Below are 21,541 nucleotides of genomic sequence, written 5' to 3'. Positions count from 1 at the left end.
GTTGTAGTAATGCCATCTGCCACATTTAATATTGCCTTGCTAGAAATTGAATAAACTGAAACCAATCACTTTCAATACACAATGAGATGTACGATCTGGAAGCGCTAACTGATCCGCAGGCCCAGACGTTTCTTTAAAGCAGCCTGGTTGCAGGGAGCAGAGGACCACCTCAGGTGCTGTAGAGCAAGCCTTATAGAGCGGCCATTCCCCTGACAGCAGTAGCTCTTACCTGAGAATGCACTGAACCCCTGAATGAAGCATGAAGGAGAATGAATAATTGAAGACGTTCACTCCCCCATCGATAGTTGGGAGGTGGAGGAGGAGGGAGGTGCCTTGCTTTACTTCAAGCCCTAAGAGTCTCCCTTTGCTTTAGACTTCTTGAGTAGATGCTCATGTTTTAGGTGTAGTGTTTTGCGCAGCTTTTTGATTCTCTCAAACTCATTGCCTGCAGTTTAGAGCCAGTGCAGAATAATAACAATAAAAGCAATAATAATCAGGCAATATGGAAATGCAAATACCTCCCTTGGCGACTAATACAACTAACAGCAATTCATAAGCATCCCCTTCCCTTCCTGAAATGGTTAACATCCCTCCTTCCCCCCCGTCTCACTCCGGTTCCTTTGCTGGTTGAAGTGATTGTTTGCTTGTCTTGTTTGCTCGCCTTTTCTGTCTGTCTATTTGTCAGTATATTTTCCTCTAGTTTTGTCCGTGTGTTCTGCAAAAATGTACACATTATTGCATTCAACATCAATTGTCATCCAAATTCGAAGCTTAGTGGGTCCAGAAAAACAAACAAACCAAAAAACATCCCTCGAAACAAACTTGGTGAAAAGCTCGACAGAGAATGCTGGCCGGACAGACAGACTTTCTATGGGCTCCTTGTCTACTGCCTGTTCAAGGCATTGCCTTCACTCTCCGAGTGACAACTACTTGCATATAACATATATGCACATGTAGCCAATGCCAGTTTGTGCTTTGGCCCCTGTGTCCCTGGTCCACACTTTTAGAGTGTTGCTAAATGGTTGAAAATTCAGGTTCGTCTTAAAATCAACTTTTATCATTTGTAGTTCTCAACTTAATTTCTATCAACACCCTCTTTTGTAACACTCTAAATGTGCTTTTCCTACTACTTGTTCCTTTTTGTGTTTTTGGTGGTATTATCATTTCGTGTGGTATATCGACTCCTTATTTCCCCTCTCTCTATATTTTTTGGTTCTTCTATCGATTATTTTGAGCTCTCCATGCAGAGAATAGTGCTTCTTGCTCTCTTTTTCCTGAAGATCAATTGTATTTATTGTCTTTTTCTTTTACTCTCTGTGTTCTCTCTCCTCTTTTTTAGCATGTATGCCCCTTTGTCTCCTGTTAAAGATATTACGTGTGCATAGCCTTCTTTTTTTGTCTCTTATTCTTTGATACTTATCAGACTGACCAAACTAAGCCTCTCTTGTGTTTCCAGGCTTTCCTTCCTTCATTCCCTATCTTTTCTTGCAGCTCTCTATTTCTCTTTAATGTGCTGGTGTTTGTTATTTTTTTCTCTTACTGTTCATACTATTAATACTTGCTATCTCTTCTAATACAGATAAATAATTTTCAGCTTGCTTTTTCTATTTCTCACGTTCCCTTTTGAACCTTCTGTCTTATCTGCAGTCCTTATGATTTCCATCCAGTGTTAGTGTGTGTGTCCTCTCTGTGTCTGCTCATTGCTTTTCTCTTTCTCAGTGTTTCTGTTCTTGTTCTCCTTCTCGATTCACTGTTTGTTTGTCTGTTGGTGTTTCAGTGTTCAGCCTCTCCATGTGCCTTGACTAGTCATTTATCCAGTGCTGTTTGTCCAATGCGTCATGTTATGCAGGACTTTTGCATCTGACTCTCTTTTCTTGTGATATCTGTTCACACTTCCTTTAATCTTAAAATATTTATTCTCTTTAATTTTTTTTGTCTTCTTCTGCTAATTTCCTTTTTTTTGTCCACTTTGTGATTCTTGTTTTCTCGATGTATGAACATAGTGATTTTTCTCCCAGAATGTTTATCCCACATGTTGTTTTTTAAACAATACTCATGACAAGGAACTAAACTTCACATCTATTAACATCTGTACCTAAGAACCAGCTGTTCCATGGCAGATTTCTGCACTCACCTTTGTTTTTATAAAACTTGTGATGTTGGTGCAACTGAGGGAAATTTAAACACGCAAAATACTTTACAAAGCCGTGTAATGTCTGTCCTGTTAAACATCTGGTCATCTTCATGTTGCTATATATGTCTGTCTACTGTTTTTAAAGTAACGTCATGTTGCTATATATGTCATTATACATGTGTGTCCTGTTAAAGTTGTCATTTGTTAGTTGTCAAAAGACTGAGCATAATTTCTACCAGGATGATTAATCGGATTGTGTCAATAAATTTAGTGATTCTGTTTTATGTTTTGTCTGAAAATGTCTTTGTTTTGGGTTTTTTTTTAGTGGAGGTAACTTTCTTGTAAAGATGTGGATGTTTGCCAGGGTGGAGCTCTCTATATATAGTCATCTCAGACTCCAGTTTTCCTCAAACACCACTTGCCGCATCAACTGTCCTCAGTTCTAGCGCCCGCCATTAATCTGTGGAATCTTTGGCACATTTTACTTGGCTTTGCTCATGAAAGCTACAGAAAAAGCAGCTTGAAGTGACATCTATCCAAAGTTAACTTGGACCACCATCGATTGTTCCAGATAGGCAGGTTTCAAGCGTTAAACAGGTGGAGGTTGGACTCCCTGGGTGCTCAGACATTCTCTCTTTCTGTAGATGAATTAGCTTCACATGTCCTCGCTGTCTTTTCTTGCTTTCAACCTGAGCTTTTCTTTGCAGAGGCAACAAGCCAGCCAACAGCCCCAAGGGCCAACCTCCTGATGCTGATGGCCACTCCTCTGTAACCGACCTGGCCAACTCTCTCACTGGAGACATGGTGATGGTAAGACAATGTCCCACTTCAAATCCATCTTGCTGTCTATGATATGATTGGTCTATAACCTGACTTTTACTGTTTAGGCTGCTAATTTTCAGTGAAAGGAAGTAGATTATTTTTTCCACCAGGGCAAGTTAGCTGGTTTCTACTGAAGATGTAAAGAACTCCCATAGAAGCTGAAACAGCTGGCAATATTATTATTAATAATAATTATTGTACAAGCTCAATTTATATGGGACTGAGTGCCTGAAAATCATACTATAGAAAAACTATGTTGGGCAGTGCAAAAAAGTAGCCCATTTAACAGTGTCAGAAAAACAATACTGGTGTAAAAGTAAGCTATATCAGTCCATACACTAATAAGTAGGTTTTTCGCTGTTAGTTTGGGGCTTTTAAGTAAAGACCTAGATTGGATGGAATTTTAAAGGTGGATCCTTTGGTTTTTGCTTTGCTTTAAGGACTGGTAGTAGACAGTTTTCAGTTCATGTTACAGGCTTTCTATAAAAGTTGTAATCTGCAAGCACCATTTGAGAAAGGGATGCATTATCCCCTGTTCTACTTTCATAATTTTATTCTGTAAAATATCTTTGATCAGTTCACTGTCCAATCCATTCAATCCATATTTATCTTATATTAGACTTAGCACAGATCCTCATATTATCTAATGCCTAAAAGAAGCGGTTTCAGCTCCTCCCCCTTTAAGGCCAACCTCCCTTTAAGCTTTTTCAATTGGCTGTCTGATGCAAACCGAAGATATGAACAGCATATGGATGAGGCTGCTGCGCTCGCAGTCAGAATTGTGTTGCTGAGATGGTTATATTATATTCTGACTGATATTGTGCAAAGTAAGGAGTAAAAACATGCTCTGAAACCAAATCCATCCACTTATCCAAAGTAAAGAGAGCAGTTATGTTACAAGTTTGGTTCAGCCACATTATGAGCAACCTGATCTTGGCATCCCAATTCTTGTTTTGTATTGAAGAGCCTCATTAGAGCTGTCACCTGCAAGAGTTTTAATGATGAATCAGAAAGCTGATATGAGTTCTACCTTATCGGTTCAAGTGAGTGTCTGACATCGTTAATAAAGATGTCCTTGAAGATTAAAGGAGTCTTCATGGTGTCTGTTGTTTTGAAATGAAAAATCCAAATTCTTTAATATTAGGGTGTCCAAGTACTTTTGGCCACATACCCAGAAGGTAATTCTCAGTCACCAGGTAGGGCACGTGTTGCAGTGCTATGGTAAATCCATACACAGGTTAATCTAAAGCTGGCAGTAAGGGAGCTGTAATAGAACAACATACAGGCAGTTCCTACAGTGACAATCAAACGAAACAGGCATGCAAGGTGACTCACGCTGTTTGATAAATTAGACTTGGAGAATTTCACACTTTCTCTGCTTGATAGTCCATAATGCCATATTGACATATTGCTGAGCGAGTCTTTGTCACTTTGAAATTGTAGCCCTGGCCTCGGGGAGCAAAATCAACAGTTTCAAATAATGCTCAGTGAGACTTTGCCTGCATAACACAGCTTTACTTTTTGTTAGAGGTAACGGCTGCACATAGTGGCTTTAATAAACTGGTGGTTGTTTATCGCCACTCAGAGTTCTCAGAATTCTTTGTTCCAATTTATGTTATTGTTAGAAAGCGAGTGGGAACGGGAGAGGAAAAAATAAAGGACAGAGGCAGAAGGTGGAGCTGCAGGGAGAAAAGAAATGATTGTAAAGACAGCTGCAAGTGCAGAATGCCAACCTTGAGCTTTGCTTTCCTGCCTGTTCTCTCCAAGCCTCTCACACAATGCTCCCTCTTTCCTCCTCTTTCTGTTTGTCTCCCGCTCTCTGCTCCCCTCTCTCCGGCCGTTGCTTCCATCAGATAGTGGCCTTTTAGTGCACAGCAATGATAAAGCAGTCAGAGTGGCTGTGAGAGAGAATGGGTGGTCTAAAGCTCCCCTATCTCCAATCTGAGCACCTCCTGCCTCTTAAGAACATTAGTAAGGAAATTAAGCTCTCTCAGTCTTCTTAATGTCAGAACAATCCCTGCCTTTGAGCAGCTGCTTTAGCACACCGTGATAGAAACGCAGCCCTAAAATCTCCTCCCCTCACAGCTTCTCTCTGTCAAGGTCTGTGTGTGTGTGACACCAGATCTGTGCCCTTGGATTGAGAGTTTCATGTGAGTGGCTGCTGCTGCTGCTGCTGAATATCTGAGCATTATAATTATTTGTCTGCTTTTGTTGCCCTGCAGCTGTCCCCAGGTTCGGAGGATGATGAAGGGCCCATCAGTGAAAAGCTGGGTCGGATCCAGTTCAGCATAGGCTACAGTTTCCAGAACACGACCCTCACGGTCAAAGTTCTCAGGGGCCAGGACCTCCCGGCCAAGGACTTCTCTGGCACCTCCGACCCCTTTGTTAAAATCTACCTACTGCCTGACAAAAAGCACAAGCTGGAGACCAAGGTCAAGAGGAAGAACCTCAACCCCCACTGGAACGAAACCTTCCTGTTTGAGGGTCTGTGTTTACATACTGGAATGTTCTCACTAAATATTTTCCATCACCTTTTCCAAATATGCTGCCATCTGTGGTTTGATTGGGACATCATTGCTTTCAGTTTGATAGCCTGAAACAACAGAAAAAACTATAAATCTGTCATGTACAATAACCAAAAGTAGTAACACTTTTAATTGCGTGTTTATGTAAAATCATGTTGCACATTTGTAAGAAGCTGAGTCAGATAACAAACAAAAGCTAATCAAATATAACCGTCATGGTCCTGGGTCTGTGACCCAGTGTTTATGTGTTTTTGGTTTAATTAATATTCTTTGATTTAGTTTTATTTATGATTCAGTTTTCATTGCTCTTCCTAGTCTAGTCATTTATATGTCTAGTTCTTAGGTTCTTGTTCATTTAATCTGTCCCCTTGAGAATAACACCCCCAAAAAATGGATAAAACAAACCAGAGCAAACAAGTTGGAACATGAAGTACGAGTCTGTATACACACTGGGATTGACTCCTCAATAGGACACGACTGGGGACTGACCACAGCTGGAAAAATGGTAAAGTATAACTAGCTTTCAAATTAAAACAGGAAATATTCAAAAGATGCAAAAAGCTAAATGAGATGTAAAAAGGGGGACAAAGGCACTAAAACATAGAAAGATTTGCAAGGCAAGATGGCGAAACATTGAGGTTGCTATGAACTTTGGGAGGAAAAGATAAAATCCAAACAGAAATTAAACCTAATCAACACAACAAACCAATGCTCAAAAACATCACAACAACCTGGGACCATGACATTTGCGGGGGATGAATTCTATAATTAGGGCTTTGGATAGCTGTAAACCAATTTAAATCAATAACTGAACATTTAGGGAGATTTGGTCATTTGCTTTCTTGCTGAGAATAATGCTAGAAGATTGAGACCACTTAATACTCACGCAGCCAGGAGCTGCTTCGCTTTGCATAAAGACTGAAAACAGGCACGAAGAGATAAATTCAAAAGCTCCATTTTAAAATGTAAAACTATTGCTTCAAGAATATGTGTCTTTTTTAAATAGTCACGGCAAAGGATTCAGATTGCGCAGTGCGATTACCGAGCTGTTACAAAGAGCTGTCTCTCAACACAAAAAGAGCATTGTGGGAGATGTGTGAAAACACATAACGTGTGAAACTGCAACAACATTTTTTTGCATTGATAAAAGCTCCAGTTTAAGAAACTGCGGAAATCATTCTGAGTCGAATAATAACGAATGCTCTTGAACACTGCAGAGGTTTCGTAGCAGTCGCGCAGATGGCAGTGAAGTGTCTCATTCCTGTATGATTTGAATTGCTTGTGAAATGGTAAAACAGCCAAAAGTAATGTTCAGAACCTTTTACAAAATCAGAACAATGGCCTGTGCTCTAGGAAAAATGAATGAGTTGGCTGTTTTTTTACTGGAGCCTAATATTACTTCTCAGCCAAAACCATCCCTCTTTGCACTGCTGCAGATTACACTGGCCTTCTTCCCTCTCTGTGGTTTAGCCCTCACCCTTCAGTGTTTTCTGTTTCTGTCTCTGTTTTAGGCTTCCCTTATGAGAAGGTGAGAGAGCGCACTCTCTACCTTCAGGTGTTGGACTATGACCGTTTCAGCAGGAATGACCCCATTGGAGAGGTGTCAGTCCCCCTTAATAAGGTGGAACTGGGCCAGTTAAAGACCTTCTGGAAGGAGCTGAAGCCCTGCAGTGATGGCAGTGTAAGGAAGGGAGGGGTGACCGCGGGGTCGAGCCGCGACGTGCGGTTTTATTAAAACACGTGTGACAAATTTGTTGACAGTTTTCAGCATGTGAGCTGGATTGACATATTTTTATTTTTGGCGGGTGAGCCACGTGCTCGCCCATGCCTGCCTGGGTGCTGGATGGTCTGTGTTTGGCACAAGGAGGTTAGAGCAGAAAGGGCAGTGATATAAGATTACACAACAAGCTAGTGAGTAGCCTGGAGTTTGATATTCCCTGATGAAATCTGATATTAGGCTGGGTGATTCATACTCCGCTGTGTTTGTTTGCGTGTGTGTGTGTGTGTGTGTGTTCCTCAGGGGAGACGAGGAGACCTGCTGGTGTCTCTCTGCTATAATCCCACCGCCAACACCATCACTGTGAACATCATCAAAGCACGCAATCTCAAAGCCATGGATATCGGGGGCACCTCAGGTATACACTCCCCTTTGTTTGTTTAGGCTCTCTTTCTCTAAGCATTTCTCAGCAGCTGGAAGTCCTTCCTGACTTTGGAAGCTCTGTGCTTCACACAAGGCTCTGTCTCTGTGTTCAAACACTCAATGACTCGTCTGCTAACAGGACGGTTGCTGGCCACCGTCGATAGCTACAGCAGCAAGGTGACATTACTTCAAGCGTCTCTCCATTGACCTCCCTCTTTCCTGTCCTCTCTTTCTGTATATCTATGAGGATCTTCAACCTCCTAGCCAAATCTGTGTCAGCTCAGTCTGGTTGCTGCTAGTTTTTAAAGTGTCCTGTCTCGCTGTGAAATGCTCTCTGTGGCATATTTCTAGTACAATTACAGCTTCCCGCAGTAGTAGGACTGGTGGCTGGTAGTATGACAGAATCTCACAATGCTCCAGAACTAGTAGTACAGATCCCAGGCCCTATTTCCATAAATACTTCCTCATTTGTATGTTTCCTCGCTCGGGGGATAAGTTGACCTTGAGCTCAAACGAGGTATCTGCTTCCCTGCTGCCTTTTCTGACTTTTAACAATTAGGAGGGTAATTGCAAACCTGACCCTAAAAAAAAAGAATAAGAAAAAAAAATCACCATGTGCATCTTCATCGTCTCGCTCATGTAAACCACCGCACTCTGCTTCCACGCTGCAGATCCCTATGTGAAGGTGTGGCTGATGCACAAGGACAAGCGTGTAGAGAAGAAGAAGACGGTGGTGATGAAGCGCTGTCTCAACCCCGTCTTCAATGAGTCCTTCCCCTTTGACGTGCCCGCCCATGTGCTGAGGGAGACTACCATCATCATCACCGTCATGGATAAGGACAGACTCAGCCGCAACGATGTTATTGGCAAGGTAAGGTTTCACAGGTGCCGTCTGTTCAGGACGTGCAAGCCTCCTTGTTACAAAGTCTGAAACTGCAACTGATTAAAAGTACTTTCAGGGAACAAGCAGTCGCTACCGAGGTAGGTCAGCTTGTCATTGCAGTTTACTCTGTGACCACGGCAATGACAGAGAGCACACCAAGGAAGATAATACAGTAATTAATTAATGAATTATACACTCATACATTATTCACCAGCAGCGAGCAAAACAATCAATAAGGAGAAATCATCCAGGAGCATAATGAGCTTCAGGCTTTGATTATCTGGTGAGGATCGTGTCACCCTGCTGGCCGTTTTCCTCTTAACGGAAGAGCTGGGTTTGTTAGCTAATAATTCACTCTCTGGGTAAACAGATGAGAAGACTGTTACCACTCTCATGTCTGTCCTTTGAAAATATAGCCACCAGATGGTTTAGTTTAGTTTAGCACACAGACTGAAAACTACGTGCCATTTTGATGTGGATTTATGTGCCAGACTAATTTCATGGCGGAGCTGAGAAAGTAACAGGTTCCAGGCAAAAAAAAAGGAAAATTTGCTAATTTAGGCAACAGCAAAATGCATTTTACCTTCATCAGTTATGCAGCCTGTGTGAAAGCTGAGACACTGTTCTTTCTTCATTTCATTAGTTTCCAACTCATTGCAGCTTTCCAGGCTCTCCTCGCATGTGGTGCATGTCAGACGTTGCATGCACAGAACGGCTCTCTTTGCAAAGGTGTTGTCATGACTGAGTGAAGCCATGAGAAACTTGAACCCAAAATGCACGTGAGAATGACAAAAAGCCATTACTTTAACATTTATTCCCTCATCAAGCCTCTGCCTTTTTTCTTCCCCTCTCTCAGATCTACCTATCGTGGAAGAGTGGACCAGCGGAAGTGAAGCACTGGAAAGACATGCTCGCTCGGCCGCGCACTAATGTCGCCCAGTGGCACGCTCTCAAGGCCTGATCGCACTACCCAGCTTCCTTCATGGCCCCTTCCCGTCTCCTATCCCTCCCTCCTCCTCCTCCTTCTCTCTCTCTCCTCTCTATCTCTCCCCTCCTCCCACTCCTGTCCTTATGCACAAGACTGACTTGCTGCCAGGCTGCGAAACACGGGTACAATTAGCCATCTGCTCTCTTAAACCTTTAAAGTCCTTTTCTCTTTTCTTTCAAGGATCTCAAATTTTTTCTCCCCGACCCGTCTCTTGTGTTCCCTCCTCTCATACAGCCCCATCTCAGTTTCCGTGTCTCACCCCTTTGCCAATGGTTCCCCTGTTTCTGACTGTCTGTATGTCCGTCTGTCCGTCCTTATGCACTTTGCCTGTGGAGGTCTGATAATCAATTCCTTTGCCGATCCCTTAGTTTTGAACTGCACTGCAGCCCCTGACCCATATAAGGTGCCAGTCCCGTGGGATCACAGAGAATCGTCAGTAATGATCTAATCTCATATAATCCTGTTGTATGAATATTCCAGGTATACAATACTATACAGTATGTACTGTATGTACATATACATATGAATATATTAGGTGTATAGATTGGCAGAACTCCCCTATACACACGACTAGTATACAGTATATTACTCATAGGTCGCCTGCTGTTTCCCATCTCTTCCGTCTCTTCATTTGCCGCCTCGTCCTTGTCATCTGTCTCAAGAGTACTATATTCCCCCTACTTTTCAGTCCTTCCTCCTTTTTACTCAAAAGTGGTTTAATGTTCAGCTGAAGTTGTTGAAAGCAATCAATATATGGTGTGTAATGAAACCAGCTGAGCTCAAGATGGAATTGTTGATACCGCTGTCTCTTCTCTCCTCTTTTTTCTTCCCTATGTCCCTTTTTTCTCTCTTCTTTTCCCCCTTTATTGTTCCCAATTTCTCTTCCCCTGGCACAATGTTAGCGAATTCCTCCCCCACTCCCCCTTTCTGGACGTCCCTCCCCCTCTTCCTCCTCGTCGTCTGTGTGCTGTGGGTGCTGTGCTGTAGCTCCGACAAAAATAGAGATTAAAAATTTAAAAAATAAACTGAACTTTCCGAAGCTGGGAAAGCAGGGACACGATGAACTTGTGAAACGGAGCGCTCCTGATGTTTTCCAGACAAAAAAGCCCCGACACGGAGAGAGAGAAAAAAGAAGATGAAAACACAAACAAGCAAACAGATCCTTCCTCCCCCTCAAGATACTATGATGTCATTTTTCACAGCATCACCAACTGAGGAAACGAGTTTAAAATCTTCTTCCAACGTTAAGATGAGAGCAGAGGCAAGAGGCCACGTTTGTGCAGTTTACGCACGTGCACGTGGGTTTGCATGTGCACACTTCCGTCTGTTTAATGATGCTATGAATTCTTTGTGCTGCCCCGTGCTCATGTTTTACGCTGACGGGGGTGACGATCTCCGTCCGTTTTGACTGTGCGCTGTGCTGCGGTGATGTGTGCCTGTTGGTGTGCGTTTGTTTTCACAGGAGCCGTTCTGTAGAAATCTTCTCTTTTCTCTTTCTCATGTTGCGCTCTTCTTGCTCTTCTTACTGCCATTGTTTCCCCATCTTCTACTGCCCTGCCTTCTGAACGAGGGCACGGGGAAGTTCTATCTGCACTTTTTGGAAATGTAATAACAATAATAATGATGATGATGATTATAGTGATGGTGAAAAATTAAGGGAGGAGTGTCTGAAAGGGCGAGCAGAAGTTGGGGAGAGGTGACGTCTTCTCTGTGATTTCAGGGCTTGAAGATGTAGGTCATAGAGGATGCAGGGCTCTCATCCTCCTCTTTTTATTCTTTTTTCTCGATGTACGTGCATGCACACGTGCATGTGTGTGTGTCAGCTACCACACTCCTGGTGGCAGACTGCTGGTGTCTGAAATGTCAGGCCGGGATGGAGATATCAGGCTTGTCTTCTTGTCACGTGGAAGCCGGCCAGCACAGCAGTGCTATTTCACAAAGCGTCGATCAACAACAAGAGCGTGATCAGAGCTCTAAACAACAGTCTGTCCTGTATTCCTCGCCTCAAAATGCTGAACAATTGTTAGGCATCTAAAACAGTCATTTCGATGTGCATTTTTCCAGTTTCCACACTGGAAGAAAAGTAATAAAACAATAAAACATTCTTTGGGTTTTTGTTGCACTTCAAAGGAAAAATGAGCAAGCGTGTATCACAGACAATAGGTGTGATATTAGACAATGGCCTGATCTGCCACCGTGAGATACCGTAGAAGCAGATTAGACATTATCTCTTCACTGAGTGCTAGAGAGTACCATAGAGTGTACCGTTGCCCTCTTTGCCCGGCACATTCAACACAGCTCGATATTTCTGTAACGTAGATAAAACTGTCATAAAGCAGCAGCAACTGGAAAAGCTGTCAACTATTAAGAGCTACTTAAAAAAAAATCTGCTTTCTTAGTGTGCTCTTTACTACAGCCTGCCTGTGTGGGGGTTTTTTTTTGCATTCATGAAGTCTTGACAAGCGAATCACGTCACCTGTTCCTTTCTTTTCTTCCAGCGGCTTAATTTTCTAAATGAAAATCCTCATTTCAGGAAACTCTCAAGTTAAACAGACTTACCAAGTAAATATAATCAGTTTGTTTCTTCGCTGAAACGTAACCATTTTCGTAATGCAGCGTGAGTAGTTTTGAACTAACTCGGCCTCATCAAAAAAAGCTGTGGCCCCTGCAGTGGATTTTATTTCCTCGCATCATGCAACAATTTGACAGTATCTTGCATTTCGGTGTTTATTTTCAGTTATGCCAACCAGTTCAACACTTGACAGACAGTATGAATTTGCAGTTGTGTAAGCGTGCGTTGCTCCTTGTCCAGTAGCTCTCTAAGCTGGTCTTGGGCATGTGCTCAGTGTGTTCTGGGTAGTGTGGTTTGTGTGAGCCAGGCTGCCGCGATGCGCTGATCCAGTCCAGCAACCTTCAGAACAATTGGCCAGCCGTGGAACAGGGCCCACTGTTTTGACAGCCACTGCCTGCAGTGTCACAGCACATTACACTCCCATTAGGTGGTCAGAAAGGAGAAATATCTGCCTCCTTGGACCTGGGGGACTCACGATTTGCAGAGGTATCACTTGCTAAGAATAAAAGAAAACGTGGCAGACTCTCATTAGTTACCATGTTTGTGATGGACAGGGATAGAGCTCGTCGGCGAAAAAATGGAAATCAGTGGGTGTTCGCTGCTAAAGCTGTGAAAAGCACACGTGCAGGCGATGAGTCAACACAGTACCTCTGCTATTTCCTTTTGCCAAGATTCCTCGTTGCTCGAAAAGTGATAAATTGCTATGCTACAGGGGCTTACAAAGCTTAGTCATCAGTGACCCTGTAAACCTGGGGATACGGCTTTATTTATAGAAACATGAGGCACCGTGTAATGCCTCTGATCCTGACAGGTAGGACTGGAAGCTGAAAGGATACAGGGTCAAGCTTTTAAAACTTACAGCTTTTGAATACAGATTATTTCTTACATGGAAATTCAGCGTGTGACATTTTCTCTTTTCCTCAATTGGTGGGCCAGCAGATAATTAGCCAGAGACACTTTAATACTTTCTTTGAGCACGTTTTAGTGAGCGAACCGGAGACGTGAAAAGCTCAACATGCAGTTTAGTCATTTTGGCGTTACTTTCTCGTTTGTTTGTACTCCCACAGACCACACTGGTACATCGGCGAAAATTAAAAGAACCGCAAAACAACAATTTTCCCCATTTAAATCTCTGCTTTTGCTTTTAAGTGGTAACAAAGTGAGCTTTCATCATATCGCAAAGCTGTTAAAAGAAAGAAATGTTTCAGTACAAAATCTTTCATTTTGATGTGTTAGATGAGTTCTGCATAAATGAGAAACTCACAATGTGTTATGTCTCACAGTGAGTTAATTTGAGTGAGGTTTTAAGTTAGTAAGAGGAAAAACATTAAAAACAGCTTCAAGAGCCTGTCATCAGTTCAAAATCATGTTTACAAGCCATTCTCATAAAGTTGGAACAAGTCACAACGTACCGAGCTGATAAAACACCGTTAAGCGTATTTGTTTAGCTGCTGAAGAGGGTCTCAGCTCCCAAGCAGAGCATTCTGTTTAAACCAAGAGCTTGATACTTGCAAATGTTAAATATGCAAAGAATTAGACATCAATTATCTTCATTTGTTTCGGTTAAAACAGAGTACATATGCTGGTAGTCAGAAAAAGAAAAAGTCCATAAAGTTAACCATTGTTTCTACATGTGACAAGGAAAACAAAATCCAGGTGTGACTGTAATATTGGGTGTGCACAGCAGTATCCCAACTATCCAGGAAGTTGCTCACTCCATTAAAATAACCAGGAGTCCTGAATATTATGTTGTCTTTGCCAGCAGTCAAACAGCAGCACTATTAAAATGGATGCTGCGCTCAGAGCCAAACAGTATAAAGGAGAAAGCAATTTCCAAATCCTAGTTTTATTATATTGCCACCTGTCTCACATCTCTAAACTTATTGCTTTTTGTTGGCACCAACACCGTCGGCAATGACCTTCAACAATCCTAAGCTCATGAATGCAGCATGGCAGCGGTGCAGATGCTCCCAGTCGAGATTCTTTCCTTTCTTTTTTTTGGACCAACTTCTCTCTCTGTTCTCGCTCTCCTTGTGTTCAGGCTCGGCTTCGTCTTTCATCATCTCTTCATTCCCTGGCGGAGCTGGCGGGTAGGTGCAGGTGTAGATAATTAGTGTTTGATTACAAAGCTTCAATTCAAGATAACTGACACAACCATCGCTGACTCCAAGTTTCCCAGAGAATAAAGACTCTTCGAGGGGATTTTTGTAGTTAGTAAATTTTTCTTTCCCTCTGATGTTTTTCTTTCTCTCCGTTTTAGTTAAAGTCTCATTAACTGTTGGAAAGATGTTCTTGGATTTTTGTGCAGGCGTTCATGTTGCCCTCAGGATGAACTGGAACCTTTTTAGGTTCTTCTCTTTTTTCTGTGGTATTATGATTCAGTCAAAACCTTTTTAGTGCTTTGGTTTATGCCCGAATACCTACAAAACCGAACACCAGCTGTGATTATGCTTATTTAATATTAATTGGTAAATTCTGGCATGATAACTAAACTGCTCATTACTCATTACTAAACTCCCATTTAACAGATATTCAGTGGCTCACTTAAGAGTAAGCAGTAAATTTAAATTTTGCCATGCCTGTATCACATCATTATGCTGGCATGCTGATGCCAGCCTTTATTGTCAAGGTAGAGTACGTAGGAAAAGTCTTGAGCCGCCCCTCATTTCTTTATATTTTGCTTACTGTCAGCTTGCAGGTTTTCATAAAGTGGTCTTGAGTAATAGTTCTCCAGGCTTTCTGAAGGTCTTACTATGATTTTCTCTTGACATTGACTACATTTTCAACCATTTTCAGTCCAGTTCATAACCCTTTTGAAAGGAATGTTTTTTTTGTTTGTTTATTTGTTAATTCACTCATCACTGACCTATGAGTCATTCAAACATAACAAGGCACCTAACTCAAAGGATGAATCAGTGTTGTGTCTACACAGACAACTTAGCAAAGAATCAATTTTTAATTGCATCTTTAGGCAGTTTGTTACTTGCAAAAACACATCAATTTACAATTTCTTTAGTTGAATTTAAAAGTGGGAAAGAGGACACAGTTTGACAGGAATAAAATATCATTCTTGTATCAACAAGGTGATTCCCAAAGAGCTATAAGACATAAACTTAGTATCTCAGAATGGTGTGCTGTGTGTTCTTACAAAGTGTCAAGGTGCCACAAGAAGTGGCAGGCCTAAAAAACTATCTGCAGCAGGATCTGTATCTCCATCTACTGCTCACTGAAGCCTCATCAGAAATAGTCTGACGACGAAACCAATCTGAAGGAAGGAAAACTGAAAAAACTGCTGAAGAATGAAAAATAACAAAAGAACTGGACTGAAAATCAGTGACAAAAGGTCTTATGGATTGCTGAATTCAAATTTGAAAGGTTATCATCAGAAGTGGTCAGGAGAGAGGTACAAGAGTGAGTCTCTACAAATATTCTGTAAAACACAGTGGAGGCTCTGTCATGGTTTGGGGCTGCATTCCAGCCAGTGGTGTTGGGGATCTTTTCAAAACTGATGGAATTATGAACACAGAAAAATACTGTAAGATTTTGATCCACCATCTGGAAAAGATCTGATTGGCAACGGCTTCGTCTTTCACCATGACAATGATCCCAAACACACTGTCAATGCAATAATAGCAAAGCTGGATACAAAAACACACAATGGGTCATTTTTGGTTATGGAGCTCAACGTTTTTGAAGCAGGGTGGGATCATCTTGACAGAGATTCAAACAAAAGGCAGCCAACATCCAAAGAAGAGCTTTGAATGTCCTTCAAGAAGCCTGGAGAACTATTCCTGAAGAGTACTTAAAGAAATTATAGGAAAGCTTGCTTAGTAGGATCCAGACTGTGTTGAAGAATAAAGGTGGTCATAACTGTAATACCTGTTTTTGCCTTATATATTATATTTCTGTATGTTTGCATGTTTCAGTAGATTGAATCTCTAGATAGATTTTTTGAACACAATATAAAGAAATGACTGGTGGCTTAAGACTTTGCACCATATCTTTTAGGTTTTAGAGAACAGACCGGGATCCTCATTAGGGATCCTCATGGTGCTGACTACTGCAGATTCTAAATTTGGCTGTAGAGTCAGGATTATACTTGCTCGCAAACATAGACATGAACAACTGAGGACATCATGGATGACTGGTTTCCATCTCTTCGTGGTTCCCTTTTAGTTTGGTGCCTGTGCCCATCCTAGACTTTATATATCTATCTACTGTGTCCTCACCTAATTGTTGTGGAGTCCACATTTTGCTACAGGAACATTAGCATTTTGGGCCATGTTGGTTTTTGTAGACAGAAGTGATCGTACGTGGAAGACAGCATGAAATGCAAAGATCTGAGCTGAGGCTATCATGCCTGGTTAGCAGGATGCATACACTCACTGACCAAAACCGAAACGGAAACACCTTGAACAACAAGCCATATTATTTCTCTGATAATTCCACAGAAATGCTCCTGAGGTGGAGTTCAGAGACTCAAATTAGTTGAGATGAGCTCCCAGCTGCAGGGACACCTGTTAACCACAACAGCCATGCCCATCATCTTAAGCCTTAATAAACTCCAAATAGGTGAGTTTTTTTAAAAAAAAGACCCCCAGTGCAGTAGTTATGAAGGGGAAAGTTAGCTTTAGCAACCAAAAGCATTTTTGTACCAATCATAGACTCATTCAGGTCCAGAGGTTGCTGCACGGCTCAGTCACATCCATTCGTTCACAACAAACTTTGGCAGGCCTGTGGACACCCACATTTAGCCTCACGTCCCCCATTTAATGACTCTCTCAGACCCTCTCGCACTTGCTGATGCGGAAACTAGAACACTGCCACGAGTTCTGTTATCAGCTTGGCGTTGTGAAGCATATGAGTCATTCCTGGACTCCTATCTTTGAGATGTTTATTCTTGGTTGTGCATCCCCAAATTTATCATTGTCACCAGCAGCCTTCCCTCCTCTGTTTACTTTCTAAATAACTTTATTGGCTGAAAGGGTCACATCTGTTTGCCAAAGGATTAGTAAGATATTCTTCTGAGCCTGATGATATTGTTTGTCCTTGTCATACTCTCCTGCACCATTTCTTATTCTTAAGCAGTTTTCCTTGATGGATATGGCTTTCTTCAGATGAGCATCATTGAGTCACTCTATTGGAAAGGTGCCTGCTTTGCAGTAGTTTTTACGATATTAGATTAAGGGTAGAGTTATTTTACGTCTTAGAGGACTTTAAATGTGTATGCACGGATTAAAATCAGGCAGTCGTCGTCATAATCTCATTCTAGGGAATCTGCGGTTGACGTTTTATTTTTCTGACTCATGTTCTGACAGCTCAGTAAGCCCTGAACCCCTCCAGGTCACCTTTGTCATTTGTCCAGTCATTTTCTGTGTGCGTCGCCCTGTACAGACAGACCTCACCTCCCCTAACTCGCCCTTTCGATTGTTTTAAGCATCTGGTGAGAACCAATGTGACTTCTCCCAATCAGGGTTTAAGTAAGCATTATTTGAATAGTAACAAATGGATATGAAAAACAATAATGAGTAATAATATCTTTTATTTCTTTCTGTTCACATTTGACTGTTGGTCAGTGTGTATGTATGTGTGTGCTTGGTGTTCTTGTGTTGGGGTTTATTTCTTTCCGAAACCGTGAGAAGAAAAAGCTTTCTGTTTTTGAAAAACTTCATGTAAATATTGTTGGTGAAAAATTAACATTTGTTGTACGCTGAGTTTTCATTTGTCACTCGAAATGATGACGAAAACAATGATATTCATGAATAACAGTGGTGATGTTGACGATACTGAAGCTGATTATACCTGCCCTTCTTGAACAAGGGCTTTTGATGTCTGCTGTATTTTTGTTGGAGGTGTCGTGTGGTCAGGGCAAGAGAAACAAAGGGAAGGAGTGATACCCAACACATCCCGGATCCGCCGTAGCAACACTGCCACATACCCTTTACCCTCCCCCCACACCTCCAGGAAATTGTGCGATATGTGGCGCTAATCGTAGCCTGTGTTTCTCATGCCATAAAGCTTTGGTTGCGTTTGTGTTGCAAACACCAAAACCAGCAGCGCCCTGCTTTTCAAGCGAGCTGCATGCCTCCCCGTGGAGCCACTCTGTCCTGGTTTGCTTGGCATCGCATCTCACCCTGTCTGCTCACAGGCTTGGGGATTTACTGTAATGCCATTGTGTTAGGCAGGATTGGCCCTGTTCTGACACCGATGATGCCGTCTTCATTGAATTTGCAGTCATTATTTTCTCTGTTGGAGGCCATGCATGGGGATGGGCATGTATGAGGACAGAGTGTATTCCTAGTAGAAGGACATAAACCATCCATCTGACCCCGTAAAGACAATTTTCATGCTGGTGAGTCAGCCTCTTATTCGAGGGTTAGACTCATGGTTAAGCACAAGTGACTGACATGAACTTGCCACATTATAGGCCCATCTTGTGCTTTTCCTTTTCTTTCTTTCTTTCTTTTTTTTTTTTTTTTTAAAGAATTCACAGTCTTGAGGAAGAAATAAGAAATAACCTATATAGGCTATAAATGTTTGCCATATGGCAATAATTATTTTTAATCATTAAAAAAATTTTTTTTAAAAATAGGACAGACTTGTTTCCAAATGTCCAAAATGTGCCCTGTGCCTTCTTGACAGACATATTCAGCCCACTGCTTTATCAAATATATACATAAATAACTGCACAGGGCTCTAGTCCAGTTATTTTCACTGCAGGTGTCAGTACACCCACTTCCCTATTTTTCATATGTCATTGCCTTATGTATCTGGCTGGGCCTGTCGACAGTGCTGAGATGGAGCTTATCAGTTTCACTTTTAGGACCGTCTCTGCCAACAGACATGATATGGTACAGCAGATACTCCCAGCAGCCTTCTGCAGGAAGGACAGTGGATACAGTCTTGCCTTCATTTGTAACACCATCCTGTAGAGGGAGTCCCACAGGGTCAGAAAGTCCACAGACACACTAAAAATAAAATTCCCCTAAACCCAGATCCGTCAGAGCGCGCGTCTCTTACTTTCCTCGCTGGTTGTAAATAGACTTGATGCAGTTAGAGCAGCCTCTAACTCCTGCCATAATGTGGACATTTTTAATCAGGTAGGTAATAAGCAATACACTTAACCGATCTAATGCCATACTCCGAAATGTTACTGACAAAGTGTGATGGTGACTTCTTTGCGTTGAGGGATGTCGAGGGTAACACTCCTGTTTCTTCACCTCCTTTTCTCGACTCGCCGTGGCCCAACTCTTCAACAAAGAGTGCTCTAACTTAAAACACACAGTTGTGATGTGTACAATCTAATTTAATGTATTTATTTATGTATTTTTGCCAACTTTGTAAAGTGTATAAATATCTATAAATATATGAAAAATGACAGTACTGTATAGATTTTAGCTGCCTGGTAAGGTTAATAGTATATACTTGGTAGACTAAAAGAAAAAGCGTAGAGCTGTTCAAAAGCCAGTTATTGAGAAAAATGCTTTCTGTAAAACCCAGTGCCACTGGCTCTTTTTATATTCTAAGTTTCGTTTCTGGTTTATTTTTTTATTCTAGCCAGTCGGATCCAAAGTGTGTGTTCTTCTTTCCGTTTGTTTGTTAATCGGTTATTTTGCTGTTTCATTTCTTTTCTTGACAAAGACACAGCGAGGTTCTGGCAGCCAGGAGAGTGCGGTGGAACGCAGACTGGGACCCTGTGCAGTAGTGTGTATGTGTGTGCGTGTATGTTAGGTGTGTGTCCGTCCATGGTAGTGCTAGTGCTCTCTGTGCAGTGCCTCCCTCCTCCCTCCTCTCTCTGATGTAGTTTGTCATGTGATGCAGTGTGCATTAAGGTGCAGGATGACTGTGTTTTCTGAAGCTGGCAGCTGCCCCGTCTCTTCCACCCCCACCCCCTCCACCAATGTGTGTCTCCTCCTCATGTCCACTCTTGTTGTTTTTTTCCCACCGCACGTTTCAGTCGTCTGCCAAGTATAGATTTCCATTCTCGCTGCTCAATTGTTCATTTGCTCTCCCATTCAGCTGGTAATGTGCACACCACCGGAGTCTAATTTCACAGTAATCCGTGCTTCCCGATCTATCTGTGATCCTTTGACCATTAGCATCTCTCATTCATCACCTTCCACATTTCTGAAGAACACCTTGTTTTTCTACAGAGCTCTGTGGACCAGAGAATGATTTAGCACAAAAAAGAGGGCATGCTTATAACTCCCCCCAAATCTCTTACCCCCAATCATACTTCTTTTTCTTTACCCTCCTGATGCAAAGTGTGAGGAGATGGGTAGCTGTCAGCTCAGCATGCAGAATCACAAAGCAGCCATATTCAAAGTCAAGCACAGACTTAAATCTATGTTTTGGTGGCTTCACTGCTGCCCGTTTGTAGCAAGAGCAGGAGAATAGCCTTAAAGATTGGACCAACTGCACGAAAAAGTAGTGGGATATGTGCATTCGTAGTGGACTATTATTACCAACCCTTTCCCACACCAGATTTATTACTCAGTATTCCAATGTGTTGCTTGGTTGCTCTGTACATATCTGTGTAGTACTTCTGTTGATGTCCCTGTGTTAGTATAGTAATGGGTTCTTACTGGGCGGCCTCCGCAGACGTCCTCTCTCTCCTGCCCTCGTCTCATTTTCTCAGAAACTTCAAAACATTCCATCTGAATCTGTAGTGAACAACAATTTAAAGCTGATTAGATTCCACATATACTCGGAGTAAAACAGCAGGAGGACTGAACCACAGACGTTTCCACGGCGAGCCATGATAATAACCAAGACGCCTTGCTTCACGTCCCTCTGAGAACTACACACCCACAGCTTGCAGCACACTCAGCGTAAACGACCTTCACACGCCCCTTTGCTCCTCCTAATCCACCTCAATGCTGACCTCACCCAGTTTTTAGAGGTCAATGGGTCGTCTGTGTTTGTGAGGAGCCTCTGACCTCCTGAGGGTGGAGTAGAGGAGAAGGTGGGAGAGCCCTGGGAGGCAGCAGAAAGGCGTGTGCACGTGGTCACATCCTGGGTCAGGAGGGAAGGAAGCCAGGGCGTCTCGAGGTCAAGCCCAGTAGCACTTTGGTTTTGCGTTCCATGTTTTTTTAGCCTCTCCTGTTTTTTGGCCGAGCGGACTGTGATCTTACTGGTTGATTTTCTCGTTCTCCTCCACCCATCAGTGTTATAAAGTGTGTTGGGTGGATGGAGCCTTGGAGCTGAGCTCTGATTTTGTTCCATATTAAAGAATCATTTTTACTACACCTGTGTCCAGAGATTCATTGGTCTTCTTTATTGCCTTTCATTTTACAAGGTACTTCCAGGAGTTGAGATGCTGCTGTAGCTGATCACTTAACCTGCAAGAACCTTTGAGTTTCTGTTCATTCAGAATGTGAAATCTCAGCAACTCTTTAATAGATTGATTGACTTAAATAGATATTCATGGTTCACAGAGGATGAGTCCTACAGAGCTGCATGAACTCGTTCACCTAT

At 42.2% G+C, this 21,541-nt stretch overlaps 1 protein-coding gene across 6 annotated transcripts in view; it reads left to right on the top strand.

The window, feature by feature from the left end:
* The window catches only part of syt7a (synaptotagmin VIIa), a 107,369-nt gene extending 86,059 nt beyond the window's left edge, over nt 1-21,310 (top strand). For 5 of the 6 annotated variants that reach the window (XM_004553000.5, XM_004553001.5, XM_004553002.5 and 2 more), the window contains 6 exons: nt 2,842-2,944; nt 5,179-5,440; nt 6,993-7,162; nt 7,502-7,616; nt 8,293-8,492; nt 9,361-21,310. In XM_004553000.5, the coding sequence (XP_004553057.1) occupies nt 2,842-2,944; nt 5,179-5,440; nt 6,993-7,162; nt 7,502-7,616; nt 8,293-8,492; nt 9,361-9,465 (955 nt within the window). In that variant the 3' untranslated portion in view covers nt 9,466-21,310. The remainder of the gene's footprint in view (nt 1-2,841; nt 2,945-5,178; nt 5,441-6,992; nt 7,163-7,501; nt 7,617-8,292; nt 8,493-9,360) is intronic. The other variant, XR_013099329.1, reaches the window with a different exon arrangement.
* Nucleotides 21,311-21,541: the final 231 nt, after the last annotated feature.

Source organism: Maylandia zebra, linkage group LG7 (genome assembly GCF_041146795.1).
Source record: "Maylandia zebra isolate NMK-2024a linkage group LG7, Mzebra_GT3a, whole genome shotgun sequence".
Classification (NCBI taxonomy): Eukaryota; Metazoa; Chordata; class Actinopteri; order Cichliformes; family Cichlidae; genus Maylandia; species Maylandia zebra.
The sequence above is the reverse complement of the archived record's forward strand: the minus strand, read 5'-3'. Positions and strand labels throughout refer to the sequence as shown.